The 16,199-nt window shown below is 37.0% G+C and overlaps 2 protein-coding genes across 2 annotated transcripts in view; both read right to left on the bottom strand.

Moving 5' to 3' along the window:
* LOC107560854 (nuclear mitotic apparatus protein 1) overlaps positions 1 to 8,473 on the bottom strand; it is a 13,251-nt gene extending 4,778 nt beyond the window's left edge. Inside the window, exons 1-13 of the mRNA XM_016245127.1 lie at positions 8,463 to 8,473; positions 7,627 to 7,676; positions 7,459 to 7,544; positions 6,204 to 6,283; positions 5,880 to 5,965; positions 4,826 to 4,894; positions 4,652 to 4,742; positions 4,246 to 4,393; positions 3,195 to 3,328; positions 2,339 to 2,450; positions 2,150 to 2,267; positions 1,075 to 1,944; positions 726 to 1,001 (exon numbers count right to left, since the gene is read on the bottom strand). Coding sequence (XP_016100613.1) covers positions 726 to 1,001; positions 1,075 to 1,944; positions 2,150 to 2,267; positions 2,339 to 2,450; positions 3,195 to 3,328; positions 4,246 to 4,393; positions 4,652 to 4,742; positions 4,826 to 4,894; positions 5,880 to 5,965; positions 6,204 to 6,283; positions 7,459 to 7,544; positions 7,627 to 7,676; position 8,463 — 2,121 coding nt within the window. The 5' untranslated portion in view covers positions 8,464 to 8,473. The remainder of the gene's footprint in view (positions 1 to 725; positions 1,002 to 1,074; positions 1,945 to 2,149; positions 2,268 to 2,338; positions 2,451 to 3,194; positions 3,329 to 4,245; positions 4,394 to 4,651; positions 4,743 to 4,825; positions 4,895 to 5,879; positions 5,966 to 6,203; positions 6,284 to 7,458; positions 7,545 to 7,626; positions 7,677 to 8,462) is intronic.
* A 2,147-nt stretch (positions 8,474 to 10,620) lies between these two features.
* Positions 10,621 to 16,199, bottom strand: part of LOC107560838 (nuclear mitotic apparatus protein 1-like) — a 25,513-nt gene continuing 19,934 nt past the window's right edge. Inside the window, exons 17-19 of the mRNA XM_016245106.1 lie at positions 13,620 to 13,706; positions 13,202 to 13,432; positions 10,621 to 10,938 (exon numbers count right to left, since the gene is read on the bottom strand). Coding sequence (XP_016100592.1) covers positions 10,915 to 10,938; positions 13,202 to 13,432; positions 13,620 to 13,706 — 342 coding nt within the window. The 3' untranslated portion in view covers positions 10,621 to 10,914. The remainder of the gene's footprint in view (positions 10,939 to 13,201; positions 13,433 to 13,619; positions 13,707 to 16,199) is intronic.

Below are 16,199 nucleotides of genomic sequence, written 5' to 3'. Positions count from 1 at the left end.
GGCCGGCGATTTCGACGAAGGAGCGTCCGGAAGGACATGTGACGACTCCAGGCTGGACGCCGCTTCTTCCACGGTGAAAGCTGTAGTATTTCCTCAGCAATCAGCACAGATCAGCTCCAGGCATGACGAAGCAGATATCGTCCTCTTTTGGAAGACCAAACAAAGTAGTTTGGCTTTCACAACGAAGCACACAGCGTCTTTACGACATGGCAGCGGAAACAACAAAACTACAGCGAGAATAAAAGTTACTCCTTTCTTTGTGTGAACATTTGGGCTGTGTAATGCAAATCTTCCCACATAGTGATGTAGATATGTGGGGGCGTGTTAGAACAAGCCGTTTTAGGTAGGTGGTGGTTGACTCTTAACTTTTATAAAGAATATCTCTTTGGATTTGAGACTTTAGTCTTTGCAACTTTACAGATCTTCTTTATGCACCAAGAGCTTGTAACACTCCAAAGAGAAAGGAAAACTTGAAATCGCATCATATTTGTGTTCTGAAGATGAACGAGGGTCTTACGGGTTTTGGAATGACATGAGGGCGAGTAATTAATAACAGAATTTTCACTTTTGGGTGAACTATCCCTGTAAGTGTTTATTGTAAAATAGGGGTTTAATTTAGTGAAAAAACATTGGAAATATGAGAAATGTGAAATCACAAAACCGGCCAGACTCAAACCTGTATTTCAGTAAAACCAAAGCATACAGATGCTGACAGGTAAGCTTACCCTGGACTCTAGAGGGTAGCTGCTCTTCAGGTGAGGCAGACAGGCTTTGTTTCGCACCTGTAGTTCTGCGACACGCATCCAGTCGTCTGCAGTATGCTCTGGTTTATCCTCCACTCCGATACCAGGCAGATCATGTGCATTAGCATTAAACGAATAGTTCAGCTCAAAGTTCAAGCTCTCATTGCTGGTGTCCTGCTGTGTTTCCCTGCATCTCACATCCTCATTGTCATCGGTTATCTTCCTCCGCTCCTGCAGATGCCTTTCAGTGACGGCCAACTAAAACAAACACAGTTGCACATGAAACTACACTGAAACCTCAAAAAGACAGCAGGATTCAGTGTAAACCAACCCGAGCCTCCAAGCTTTTGACTCTGGCCTTCGCCTGGTCTTGTTCCACCTGAAGAGCTTCGACTTCTCTCCTGCTGGCCTGCAGGGAGTTCACAAGAGATTTGTTCATCTCCCGTGCCTCCTTGTTTTTACCACTGTAATGCTGTAATTGTGTGAACATGATCTTCAGCTTCTCCATGAGCTCCTCATTCTGCTGCTTCCATTGTCGAGCCATGTTTTTAAGAGCAAGAATGGAGCCGTTTTGCTTTTCCACCTTCAGCTCCAGCTGAGCTCGCAGCCTCTGGGATCTCAGCTGTTGATTCTTCATTTCAGCTTTAAGAGAACTTATTTGAGCATCTCTCTCTGAGGCAAGAGCGGAAATTTCGGTATGATGTTCCCTCACAGTCCTCTCGAGACCCTGAGCTTTTTCTCTTAGCACGGTTTGATGGCAAAGCTCCCGTTTAAGCTCAGATTCCTTCACCTCAGCCAACTGATTCTGAAGAGATGTCAATTTTTCCTTCAACACACCATGCTGTGCCTCTAAAACAGACAGTTCTTGTTGTTTCCGCACTCCATTTTCACTGTAACAGCAGATCTGCTCTTTAAGAGACGTTACCTCCGCTGACAGAACCAGCATCTCTTCTTGTCTTTCTGAAGCATTTGAAGCAGCAGACTCAAGCTCTTGCTGAAGTTTCTTAACGATGTCCTCATGCACTTGGCAATTTGATTTGATCATTTCTTTTAATTCAATATTTTGTTCCTTCACAAGCTTCAGCTCATGGTCTACAGAGTCATACTTGTTCCTCAAATTTGTGATTTCTTCATCTTTTAGGGAAATCTGTTCAGACAAATCCAGAATCTGAGTTAGGAAGCTCTCGATTTTGGTCAAAGCCTGAAAAGAGATAAGGTTATCAAAAGTAGTGGCTTATTTATTTTTTTGCATACTAGCAATTTATACAGTCAACAAAATGACGAGAAATTCAATAGACACTTCAAAATATTTAAATCATTTTACAAAATGAGCCCAGTGTGAAAGAGGAATTGGTTTTAAACAGGTTAGCAAAACAAAGGAGAAAAAAAAAAAAGTTGTATCTCACCTGAGCAGCAAAAGTTTGCTTCTCCTTTGTTAGTACATCATTCACTTTCTTTTTCTGAGTGTTTTCGGTTTTCAAGTCTTGGCATTGTTTTACAACCTCATGCACTCTGCGGATAAGACTGTACAGGAGAAATTTATTTATTTATTTTTAATTACTGGAAACCCAAATTTGTCCTTTAGTGCACCTCACCTCTCGTTCTTCTCCTGGAGCTCCAGCAGTGCGGCTTTATGGTCCTTCTCCAGCTCTCCTGGTTCCCGCAGCATTCGCTCCACCCTGTGCTGTAATTGCGAAATCACACCCTCTGTGTGCAAAAGAGAGAGAAATTCAACCAACATCATATCAGAGCACGACAGTTTCTCTCACTCACTCAATGCAGAATAAAGGAAACCTTTCTCTAAATTGATGCTGATCTGATTGGCCAGTTCTTTCTCCAGCTCGTCTCTCACGTCTCCTTCACGTGCCAATACTTTCCGGAGTCTCTTCAACAACTGTGGCGTGCTCATAACATCCTTCACCGAAGAGCTGGAGATCAAAGATGAAAGCGTGTTATAATGCAATCTGCCATTCAGTCACAGTCAGTATGTGAACCCACTGATCATTGGCATGAATTGGCCATTTAATTTTCTCTGTTAAAATCGTAGGGCAGAAAAGTGTAAGGGAAAAAGTTAACTGGTAACAATGTGTTAAGAATGGGACTCAAAGATTTGAAAACAAATATTTTCTCTGATGGCCCAGTCAGGCGAGCAGTTCTGTTTTTTTATGTCCTGCCAACGTTTTTCCTCCTCAAATGATGAATAAAAAGATTTTTGAAAAAATCTTTAAAAATTTAAATTTTACAATAAGCTGGATATTATATAGTTATAATGCATCTCAAATATAGAAATAATTATCTTCCTTTCACTAAGGCTAATTTTTTTTGACCAAAAATACAGTAAGATCAGTAATATTGTGAAATCTTTTAATTTAAAAGATTTCTATGTGAATGCATTTTAAAATGTAATTTATTTCTGTGACACTCACTCACTCAATGCAGAATAAAGGAAACCTTTCTCTAAATTGATGCTGATCTGATTGGCCAGTTCTTTCTCCAGCTCGTCTCTCACGTCTCCTTCACGTGCCAATACTTTCCGGAGTCTCTTCAACAACTGTGGCGTGCTCATAACATCCTTCACCGAAGAGCTGGAGATCAAAGATGAAAGCGTGTTATAATGCAATCTGCCATTCAGTCACAGTCAGTATGTGAACCCACTGATCATTGGCATGAATTGGCCATTTAATTTTCTCTGTTAAAATCGTAGGGCAGAAAAGTGTAAGGGAAAAAGTTAACTGGTAACAATGTGTTAAGAATGGGACTCAAAGATTTGAAAACAAATATTTTCTCTGATGGCCCAGTCAGGCGAGCAGTTCTGTTTTTTTTATGTCCTGCCAACGTTTTTCCTCTGAAACCACAAAAGAATGATCCATTTTAATTAGCTACGTATCTTTATATGTGAATGTAAATGTGTCATTTTTGTCCGTTTCTTCTATAATGAAAACCAAATGATGAATAAAAAGATTTTTGAAAAAATCTTTAATTTTAATTTTACAATAAGCTGGATATTATATAGTTATAATGCATCTCAGATATAGAAATAATTATCTTCCTTTCACTAAGGCTACATTTTTTTTTACCAAAAATACAGTAAGATCAGTAATATTGTGAAATCTTTTAATTTAAAAGATTTCTATGTGAATGCATTTTAAAATGTAATGTATTTCTGTGACGCGCAGCTGAATTTTCAGCATCATTACTCCAGTCTTCAGTGTCACATGATCTTCAGAAATCATTCTAATATACTGATCTGCTGCTCAAGAAACATTTCTGATGATCAATGTTGAAAACGGTTCATATTTTAGCGGAAACTGTGATACTTCATATTTTTTTTAGGATTCACTAATGAATAGAAAGTTCAAAAGAACAGCATTTATTTGAAATTGAAAACTTCTAATTTCTGTCAATTTTGATTGATTTAATGCATCCTTGATAAATAAAAGTATTAATTTATTTCCGACCCCAAGCTTTTGAATGGTAGTATATACACTATAACAGGACCTACCTGACTGAACTGCAGGCCACCGTGAAATGCTCTTGAAAATGAACTCTGGGAGGGTTTTGGACTTGGCTGAAGATCGGGGACTCGTCATCAGTGTACAAAGGCGAGCAGCAGCTGTTCTCGCTGCTGGAGGTGGAGAAAGTCATGACAGCTAGAGAGTGTGACACAGAAAGAAGATCAATAGACCTGCAAGCATGGAATATAAACATTAACATCACTCGTTTATTTGTTCACTTTAACACCATGCCAGCACTCAAGGCTTTACCGTCCAATTTTAAAACTGAATTATTAAACTACTTTTATGTTAGTGTATAAGCAGAGAAACACGATTTCTTCAAAAGACTTGCATCAACTCAAAAAGGTGTTTTACAGGCAGCAAATTAACAAATGTGATCATGTGGCTTCTTACAGGCTTTGGTGAGAAATCTATCTAGGCCTTCGTCTAAGGACAGATCATCAGCATCATCTTCTACAAAGTGAAACATGGATGCGATCATCAACTGACACAGAAACACAGAGAGGGAGAGAATGATCAGAAAATGCACAGACGTCACAGAACTGTCGGTCAGTACTGAACACTCACCCCTGTCTTTGTGTCCAAAGGCACCATGTTGTATGTTTTAAAACCACAATAACAAAGAACAAGGACCACCTGTACACACACACGAAAAGTATATATTTTTTTTTTTACAAACACAACACTAACAATGCACATTCAAATGTATTTTTTCCAATGTGGAAAATATTTTTTACAAATTCTGTTTTAAAAACGCATTCTCCAAGTTTCATGTTTTTGGGAAAAAAAATTTTATTTAAGAAATGTTTTTCTAAATTTAATATCTTGAATACATGCAAGTAAGTCTTATTTTGAAAATGTTTCCAAATAAAAGGTAAATTAATTTAAATGTCAAAAAGGCTTCTTGTGATTCAACCATAAATGATCTAATATTTAAGAAACTTTGACTTGTGAGACACAGTTATGAGGATCTTTCCATGTCATTTCATGGTTTTCTGGTTAACAAAATGACTTCCTTCTGGCATTACCAAGCAAACTTTGATTTGGAGGTTTTGGCAAACATTAAGTTTTTATTTTGTATTATTATTTATTTATCTTTTTTCCATGGTTTTAAAGAAGAAGAAAAACTAATCATTAAATCATTTTTGAAAGTTCTTTGAAAATTAGATTTTTTTTTTATTAATTTACTTATATATATATATATATATATAAATAAAAAGGTTAAACAACCTTTAGACAATCTTAAAAACAAATGCTTGTATGTGTGTTTTTTGTTGGGAATAATACGTTATACAACAGGTTTTTATGGCTCATGTAGTATGATATAGTGAGAATATGCAGCTCATACTCAATTTTTCTTAAAAAAAAAAAAAAATGTATTGATAATCATGTAAACCTAGTGTTCATCTTGAAATATCAGTAACGATACAAAGTTATTCATACACTTACTTCATAAAAATCAGTAAATATTTCACAGCAGAAGGACAGAAGGCATGTAGTAGATTGACAGTTGTTGTTTTTTTCAGCAAATCTTGTAGATAATTTAGAAGACTTTCTAGGGTCAAAGTATTATTTACATTAGCAGATACCAGCATAAATGGTGTCACATCACTGACCGCACCTTGGCAAGCTGAAGCTCCAGCTCGACTCCCTGACTGATTTTCCGTAACATGAGGGAGGCCTGTCTCGGGCTGAACTGGAAGTCAGCTGCATGTAGAAGGAAATAAAGGTAAACATGCATGTGTGTGTGTGTGTGGAACCATCGCACAGGGATCCCGATGCCTCTACAGGAACCAGCATCATTCTGTGTGGCGTCCAGGACTACAGCACTGTTCGGCTCAGCAGCCACACTGGGACCAAACCACGACCCACTCTGACCATCGAACCTGCAACCTTCTCACCTGCAGTCTTACTCCTTAACCACTGACCCACTGTTGATACTCACCCTGTAGCATACTGAAGATCATTTCCATCACATTAGGAAATGGTGACACCAGCAAACCATCACAGAAAGCTTTCCCCTGCCTACAAACAAAGACACACATTAACCACTACATTTGAGTACAAATGAGGAACATCACAAGGAATTTGTTGTGGTGCCAACAATATTCACAGTACATATTTAGATTTAGCAGAGGCTTTTATCCAAAGCGACTTAAAAATGACCACCACCACCAAGTTTAGTCAAACTAGACTAGTAAACATGTTAAAGCGAGTGAAATGCAGAAAGGAAACTTTTTAATTAACCACAAATGAGTGAAACTTTTTCCAGTGGCCTCCATTCAGTTTTTACGACTGCCATTTACAAAAAAAAAGTTCAATAAAGTTACAAGCAATAAACCGAACTAACAAGCTAAAATTTGAAGTCATAGCCTTGCGAACTTTGATTTGAAGAAAAAAAAAAAGTGAAAATCAAAAGGTACAAGACTAAGTCACAGCTTCAATGAGGGAGGGAACTACAATCCAATAAGGCATTGCGATTAACAATCAAATTAAAACCAATGTTTTTGAACGAAAAAGTGATGTCGGTAATATATATACACAATATAAATATATACATATGCTTGTTAAGTAGTTAGAACGAATAGGGATACTGTCACTATTACGTCAATCGCAAGCCTTTATGTGGGCAATCAAAGAACCATGGGAAATGTAGTTTTAACCAGGAACTGTGCTTAGGTTTGCAAACATAAAATATTTATAAATTAATGTTTGACAATGGTTTGACACATGAAAATATGATTATTTTAAAATAAGTTGAAAATGCAGGCTTATGGCTTCAACAAAAGCATATGCCATCGATTAACAACGGTAGGTCTGTCTTTAACAGTTTATAAGTTATGAAAGTTAAGTCAATTCTCCTATGGAGAAATAGAAAGGGATTTTTAATTTTACACCCTCATGCATATGTAGTGTGACACATTCACTACATAGTAAATGTATGGTAGTATGGTAGGTGGAAGAGTGAATGAAAATGGACATTTCCAGACATAACACTTTGAAGGAGATTATACGAGATATATATATAAATATAAATAAATCTCGTTCTGAATTATGAAGTTAGGTACTTCATATTTGACCTGCCCAATCTGAATGTGACGCATTGTGATTCAAAAGTCAGACTGGACTGACAAGTAACACTGAGGGAATTACAAAATAAGTTACGAATAGGCATTTCTATCATAACCATCACAGCTCACACTCTGTAGGCAAACTTAAGGAGTCGATGGCCGTCCATCATCTGGATAATTTTGGTAAAGGACTCCTCGGGATAAACACTGTTGATCTGTCAGAAGAACATCTGTCACTATAAACGTCTGTTTAAACGGTAGGCTACAAAACATTAAAAGACGGCAGAGTCGACTTACCCATAACAACAGCGCTGCCTCCTTCACCTCATTCAACTGCATGATGGACACTTAAAATAGATGATGGCACAGAAAGTGGATTTAGAAGGATGCATATATTTGTGACCCTTGACCACAAAACCAGTCATAAGGGTCAATTTTTTTAATTGAGATTTGAATAAGCAAGCTTTCCATTGATGTATGGTTTGTTAGGATAGGACAATATTTGGCCGAGATACAACTATTTGAAAATCTGGAATCTGAGGGTGCAAAATAAAAAAAAAACATTTGAGAAAATCACCTTTTAAAGTTGTTCAAATGAAGTTCTTAGCGATGCATATTACTAATCAAAAATTAAGTTTTGATATATTTAAGGTAGGAAATGTACAAAATATCTTCATGGAACATGATCTTTACTTAATATCCTAATGATTTTTGGCATAAAAGAAAAATCTATCAGTATTGTTGCCTAATGCTACAAATAGGTATACTCGTGCTACTGATGACTGATTTTGTGGTCCAGAGTCATATTCATAATTTTGTAATTGTAAAAAAACAACAGTAAATCACATACTCAGAATCTGATTCAAATGCACAGCTGTCAGAAATCAAGACGACACATCAAATCAAGAGCCATTCATCTGATATGTCAGACAGTGTTGCCAAGTCCTCGGTTTTCCCGCGCCTTTGGGCTACTTCAACACTGTTGCCGCGGGTTGAAGCAAGCGACCCCAATAACCTGATACTTAGCGAAATAAATTTTAGTAGGTATACTCGTGCTACTGATGACTGATTTTGTGGTCCAGAGTCATATTCATAATTTTGTAATTGTAAAAAAACAACAGTAAATCACATACTCAGAATCTGATTCAAATGCACAGCTGTCAGAAATCAAGACGACACATCAAATCAAGAGCCATTCATCTGATATGTCAGACAGTGTTGCCAAGTCCTCGGTTTTCCCGCGCCTTTGGGCTACTTTAACACTGTTGCCGCGGGTTGAAGCAAGCGACCCCAATAACCTGATACTTAGCGAAATAAATTTTACCAGGGGAACCCCGCCAAAAACGTGTATTTTATCCCCCTGAACGCGATTTTTACCGGGGAACCCCCGTCGAAACGAGATTGAGCTAGTTTTGAGTTTTGTTGTGAACACCTGGCAACCCTGATATCAGCCCCTCCTCAGCGTTCCTTAAAATTAACATCAATAAACAAATACTGAATATTCATAACAGCAATTGTAACATGAAAAAAACTAAACTAAACTCTATTATCAACCGGTACAACAATGTTAGTTATTTAAAGACTCTTTACCACTTTAAACCGTGAAACGCGACCTTATGACAGTTTCCAACATACATATCTATGGTTTCAAACACTTAAAGCCAGCGCGAGCAGATAGTTTGGTTAATCTTCGATCAATAACAGTAGGCATAATTATACAAATTAAAGAATGAGAGATGTTTACCGTAATCTTATGATTAAACAACAGACCTGTGCAGTAGTCTTGTCACCTACAACACCTCATCAACAACGATAATAAACGACGCAGCACGCGCTCATTAGTAATGTGTAATACTTCTTCCTCTATGTTCATTGGCTGTTATAAATTACGTGACCAATGGAAACACTCCTTTTCTCGAAACGTCATTTTAAAAATAATAAGTGATATAAAGTTTATAAATTCTTAGAATAAATGTGTTTATAAATAAACCCGTAAAAATCAAGAAACATAAATCACAGACCGTATCCTTATCCTTGGGAATGGTTGGGAGTCGCAATGTTTTTCTATCATATATATTTATGTGTATCATATGTGTGTATGTATGTGTGTGTATATATATATATATATATATGTATGTGTGTGTATGTGTATATATATATATATGTGTGTATGTATGTGTGTGTGTATATATATATATATATATACATACAGTGTGTGTGTGTGTTTGTATGTATGTGTGTGTGTATATATACTGTACATATATATACATACACACGCACACATATATACATACATAAACACCTATATACATACACACACATACATACATATATACACACACATATATATATATATATATACACACACATACATATACACACCTTGCAACGTGTACTGCGTTAGGCTAACCGAGACTTGTCATTTGCACTTATATATTGTTGCTCTTTTGTTCGTTTTGACTGCTTTTATTGTCCTCATTTGTAAGTCGCTTTGGATAAAAATGTCTGCTAAATGACTAAATAAATAAAATAAAAATATATTTTAGTAGTTATAAATTAGATGAGGTTAGCATTCGAAAGCTTGAACACTCAAAATTCATCATCTGGAAACCTTGTTAGAATTGAATTCGAAGTTCTTAAACTATGCAAATTATTCTAATACTAGCAATAATAATAATAATACTGCCTACATGTGTAGTCTGCTTGTTCATATACAATAATTTGTTACCCAACTATACACTTCAGCTTGAATGCAATCCTCTGATAATCAAGAGCTTGACTGTTAAAAGAACATTAACAGGTAGTTTATCACATCTGAAAACAAATGACAACTCAAATTTCATAAATTCAGATTATGAATCCCAGTAGGAATACTTTTTATTGAACACCTGGTTGTCTGAAGATTTCACACAAAATCAGCAGTTTAATATCTTTTGGTTTTGTTGCATTTCTAATACGGAACACTTTTACAGTCTCTCATAATCTGCTCAGCTTGTGAACTCATATTGAACACATTTCACATCAATTCTGGTACATGCATTATCTCAATTTTCCAAAAACTGAAAATTCTTAAAAGATTTTTCTCAAATATTGATGTCTTTAATTGTTCACATTTTTAATATACAAGCCGAGTTCTTCAACCTCCAAAATATATCTTGCAACTGTAAATTTAAATTACACGTTTTAAAAAGGTAAAAAATTATACATCTCATTATATAGCTAATTTATTCTTTATTAAACTCGAATAGCTTTAATGAACAATAATGAAGCAATGAACATTAAACAGAACTGTGAAAACCACGGTTTCTGCAAACACTCTTAGTGTATATTAACTTTCAATAGAAACGTATCTGCATTCATACATAAACTGCTTCTATTTAGCAACAGCAGAAAAGCCTGTCAAAGATTTGATATAAAAGACTTTATTACAGAACAAGGAATACACTTAAATATTATACAGCCAGTTACATAAACAGGACAGTAATTAAGACCACTGCATCCCATAATAATAAAATAACTTATTTGAAGAGAGAAAAGAAAAACAAAAAGTTAAAAAGAAGGTTTTGGAGTTAAAAATCCTCAAATTTACACCTTAATCCTGATCTTCACCTGAGGAGAGAAAGAGAGAGGAGTCAGGAGATTATTCAATGCACTGAAATACATATGAGAATGAAAATTAGAAATTACAATTGAAATAGGATGACAAATCACATTTTGAAAGTGAGACACTAGATGTTACTCTAGAATAGATCTGGAGTTACACTAACACCAGAAATGCAGTGAGACCACCACCAAACCTACACAGAACTCAACTGTGATTTTTCTATATCATGTATATTGTTCTACATAGCCTATATTTGCATGTATATCAGTGGACATGACCACTATTGGTAATTACATGCAAAAAAGACGAAAACACACACAATAGAATAGATCTGGAGTTACACTAACACCAGAAATGCAGTGAGACCACCACCAAACCTACACAGAACTCAACTGTGATTTTTCTATATCATGTATATTGTTCTACATAGCCTATATTTGCATGTATATCAGTGGACATGACCACTATTGGTAATTAGACGAAAACACACACAAAAAACCTGAGCAAACAAATACATGGAGAAACTCAAGTACAGAGACACCGCAAAAGGTGAGTTTAGATGTTTACATTTGCTGAGCAATTACTATAGAAATTATTAACTGATGTTCAGCCATGTAACAACTTCAAATGTGGTTAATTTGGTTGGAACTGATCTAATATTTAATGTTATGCAAATACTTAAAAACAAAAGACTAAGCATTATAAGGCTGATGCCAGACTTTTGCTTTAGCTGAAAAAATTAAGTACATTTCATTTATAGGGGTTTGCATTGAATGTATTATCCAAAAATTACCATAAAAATGTCCTTTTTGCAAAATTTCATGAAATAAAATTAGGTCACTCTGGCCACCAAACTCACAAAGCCACAGTTCATTTTAATGAACTGAATAGTTCACCCAAATATTTGCTGGAAATGTACTCCCTTTCAAGCCATTCATAATGTAGATGAGTCTATTTCTTCATCAGACTTGGAGAAATGTAGCATTTATGATGGACTTGCTCAGCAATGGATCCTCTGCAGTGAATGGGTGCCGTCAGAATGAGAGTCCAAACAGCTGATAAAAACATCACAATAATCCACACCACTCCAGTTCATCAGTTAATGTCTTGTTAAGACAAAAGCTGCGTGTTTGTAAGAAACAAATCCATCATTAAGATGTTTTTATACTTATAACTTTTTTCTGGTTATTTCCTTTATCCATAACATTGCTCTCTCTAATGAAAAAGTCATATTGTCTGACTCGGGAGAGAAATATGCACAGATCAATTACTGATTTCAAATAAAAGTGGTCCAAAACATTTCTAAGTAAATATTTTGGTAAATTTTAATGCGAGGACAACAGGTGATGGACTTTTTCCACTGGAGGAAGCGTTATTATGGATTTGTCCAGAAGTGACCATTTAAAGCAGGGGTGCCCAAACTCGGTCCTGGAGGGCCGGTGTCCTGCAGGGTTTAGCTCCAACCACAATTAGACACACCTGAACCAGCTAATCAAGCTCTTACTAGGTATACTAGAAACTTCCAGGCAGGTGTGTTGAGGCAAGTTGGAGCTAAACACTGCAACACACCGGTGCCCTCCAGGACCGAGTTTGGGCACCCCTGCTTTAAAGTTAAAACGTCTTAATGATGGATTTTTTATTATTTTTTTTACAAACAAAAAGCTTTTGGCTTCTGTAGATTAACATAAAGACATTAATTGATGGACTGGAGAGGTGTGGATTACTTGTGGATTATTGTGATGTTTTTATCAGCTGTTTGGACTCTCATTCTGACGGCACCCATTCACTGCAGAAGATCCATTGGTGAGCAAGTGATGCAATACTACATTTCTCCAAACCTGATGAAGAAACAAACTCATCTGCATCTTGGAAGGCATGGGAATGAGTAAATCTTCAGAAAATGTTCATGTTTGGGTGAACTATTCCTTTAACACCAGAGGGTGAGTGAAATAATACCACAGTGGAAAGACACCAGCAGTGTTAAGTATTACAGCCACACATAACAGCAGACACATACAGTTAAATACTTAGGCATAGATTAGTGGCGTGAGTCACTGTGTTTCCTAAACACACACAGCAAATGCGTTTAATACACCTGCAATTTCAATCCACAAATGTTGGAATTTAAAAAAATAAAAATTTTGAATGCATTATATTTACCATGGCATGTTCTACCATCTGGGACTGCATATCAGATAATAAGTAAAGCCACATGGTTTTGGTTAATGACTACAGAGAGCGTTTTCCTACGCAGAAGTGTTTATTTACCTTTTTGGCATTGGAGGATTTGGGGGATTTGTTTCGGGGAGACTTTCTCAGAGTGGAGTCCAGAGGAGACTTTCCGGCCACCACCGAACGCAGGGCACGACTGGCCATGGCGGGAGATTTGCGGGCGCTGTTACGCAGCTTGTTGAGGCCGCGCTGCAGCCTGCTGTCACCACGACCGCTGTTCTTTGGAGTATTTACAACACTGAACATCACAGACTGCCTTCGCTCGGCCTGCAGATGAAAGAAAGTGAGAAAAAACAATTATTGTTACTTTATGAAATGCACTCTTTAACAACAACATAACATAAAATTTGAGTAAAGTTGGCATGAGCAATTTTAATAAATTAAGTAAGCAAGTTCACGATCAATTAAAGTCTAGGTTAGTAACAACCACAGACGTCTAATAAAAGTATCTTACCGGTGAGTTTGGAGGTCTGTTTTGACTGTTGCCGAACCTGACTTTAGGTGTCATTGGTCGCGGGAAGCAACTTGCCAGCTTCTTCGTCTGTGAAAACACCATTACTTGTGAACAACAGTTTTACATTTTAGTAACATTTACAGTTTATTAGAACCAATTCTGAAATTCTGGTCCTATAAATTGAGCTCTATTTTTCCCCCCAAATTCTGTTTGTTTTTTATCCATTTAAATTTTTCTGGTTTAGTTTTAATGGTTCAATTTGTTCCCAAATACCTTTTTATCTCTCCCAAATTCTGTGATTTTTTCCCCCATTTTAATTTTTCTGGATTCTGTTTTAATGGTTTAATTAAACTTTAATAAACAGAAAGCATGTCTAAAAAAAATGTAATTCATTGAATTAACTTTTTAAAAATCTTTTATGATAATAGGGCCCTATGTTTTATTTTTCCATAAATTCAGTGTTGTCCATTTACATTTTTCTGGATTTATAATTTAATACACATTTCTCAAAAAATTGTGTTCATCAAATATTAACCTTTTGATTAATCTTTTAAAATTTAGTCAAATGAAAATTTAACAATTTATAATTTTAAAATTCCTTTGGTTTAAATTTTTTTTTTTGTGCAAACAAATCAAAACAATTAAAAAAAATAGTGTTATCTAAGATTATTAAAGGGGTGGTTCATTGCGATTTCACTTTTTTAACGTTAGTTAGTGTGTAATGTTGCTGTTTGAGCATAAACAATATCTGCAAAAGTTACGAAGCTGAAAGTTCAATGCAAACGGAGATATCATCTTTTAAAATTCTGGCAGTTTAATGCCTACAAAACCGGCTGGTAGGGACTACAACAAGTTACTTCCCGGGTTCGTGACATCACAAACCCAGATAAACCCCGCCCTCGGGAAAAGGCAGCAAAGGGGGCGAGGCCATGCTGTGCTGCTTTAGAGAAGAGGAAGAGAAAACTAGAGGAGCACGTAAAAATCTATTCATAATGAATCGCGATTCTGTCTTCCAACGATTCTAATGGATTCACAAGTTTCAAAATCAATGTTCTAAAGCAGCGGTTCTTAATCCTGTTCCTCGCGTCCCCCTGCTCTGCATCTCTCTCGCTCCCTTTCTCTCTCTCTCCCTCTCATTCAACTCAGCTCCAACAATGAACTGTTCCAATTATACACAGCTATGAGAAGCGTTAAACATGGACGCGCATACAGTTGCCGTACTGTATTATAGCTTTAATCAGGATAAAACCGTATATTAAAAGCTAACAGAAGCAGTAGCATTTATAAATAAGTATCTAAAAGTATGAGACCACAACAAACATAAAACATAGGCCTACCATTAAAAGCCATGCTTGCACAGGTTCTGCACGATCCACTTCAATAATATCCTCTGCTTCTCAATCGGGCTCAAACTGATAAGCGATATTAAGGACGCCGTTGTTTACAATGCCACCGGAGCACATGCAGCTGAGGTGAGGGGCGGGCAGTTTAGACATGCACTAGAGGCGGTTTAGCCAATCACAACACACTGGGTTAGCTAACCAATCAGAGCCCATCGCCTATTTCTGAGGGTGGGGCTTCATCAAAGCAGGAAATGTGGAATAAAGGTAAATTATGTGAAAAAGAATAGTGATGTAATAGTCATATATGTGTCACATTTGTTTTATTTTAAAGGTTGTTGTGAAGAAGTGACTCTCAGAGCTGCTCAACCAACTGGTCAATACTTGCCCCTTCATATTCTCATACCTCAGGTGTGTCTGGGCCTTGCAGTTGAGAGCCGGGGCGTTTGGGAGCCAGCGGGCTGCGTTTATTTTCTGAAGCACGTAGGTTTGAACTTGTTTTTGTGTGCTGAGCGGCCCGGTGAGCAGCAGTGCTGGACCGGATCTGACCCGGCAACATGGTGGCGCGCTGGGGCTGGGAGGCGGCAGAGCTCTGGCTCGAACTTGGCGCAAGGGAGAAGCGGCGAGTGTTCAGGGACTCCTGGATCTCACATGGCATCATGGATGCACGTCGGATCGTCTCATCTGGGTCACCCATTCGCAGGTCCTCATCCGTTACAGTGAATGAGGGTCCCAGACTGGGCTGTCGAGACAAAACGATAGTTTGACTCTGGTCTTCTACAAACAATGCAACAAAAGCAAACTATTCCAAGCTTACCCTGGACTCTAGAGGGTAGCTGCTCTTCAAGTGAGGCAGACAAGCTTTGTTTCGCGTCTGTAGTTCTGCGATGCGCATCCAGTCATCTGCAGCATGTTCAGGTTCATTCTCTGCTCCAATACAGAACGTACTAGTGGCTACACAACACACAAAATAAGTTATTATATTACTATTATATTAAAGGGATAGTTCACCCAAAAAAGAAAATTCTGTCATTAATTACTCACCCTCATGTTGTTCCAAACCCGTAAGACCTCCGTTCATCTTTGGAACACAAATTAAACACAAATTTTTGATGAATTCTGAGAGCTCTCTGACCCTCCCATAGACAGCAATGCAAGTAACACGATCAAGGTCCAGAAACATAGCAAGGAGATCGGTAAAATAATCCATGTGACATCAAGGGTTCAACCGTAATTTTAC

The sequence above is a fragment of the Sinocyclocheilus grahami genome, unplaced genomic scaffold (assembly GCF_001515645.1).
Source record: "Sinocyclocheilus grahami isolate Dianchi unplaced genomic scaffold, SAMN03320097.WGS_v1.1 scaffold746.1, whole genome shotgun sequence".
Classification (NCBI taxonomy): Eukaryota; Metazoa; Chordata; class Actinopteri; order Cypriniformes; family Cyprinidae; genus Sinocyclocheilus; species Sinocyclocheilus grahami.
Note: the sequence above shows the minus strand (reverse complement) of the source record. Positions and strands in the feature narration are given on the sequence as shown.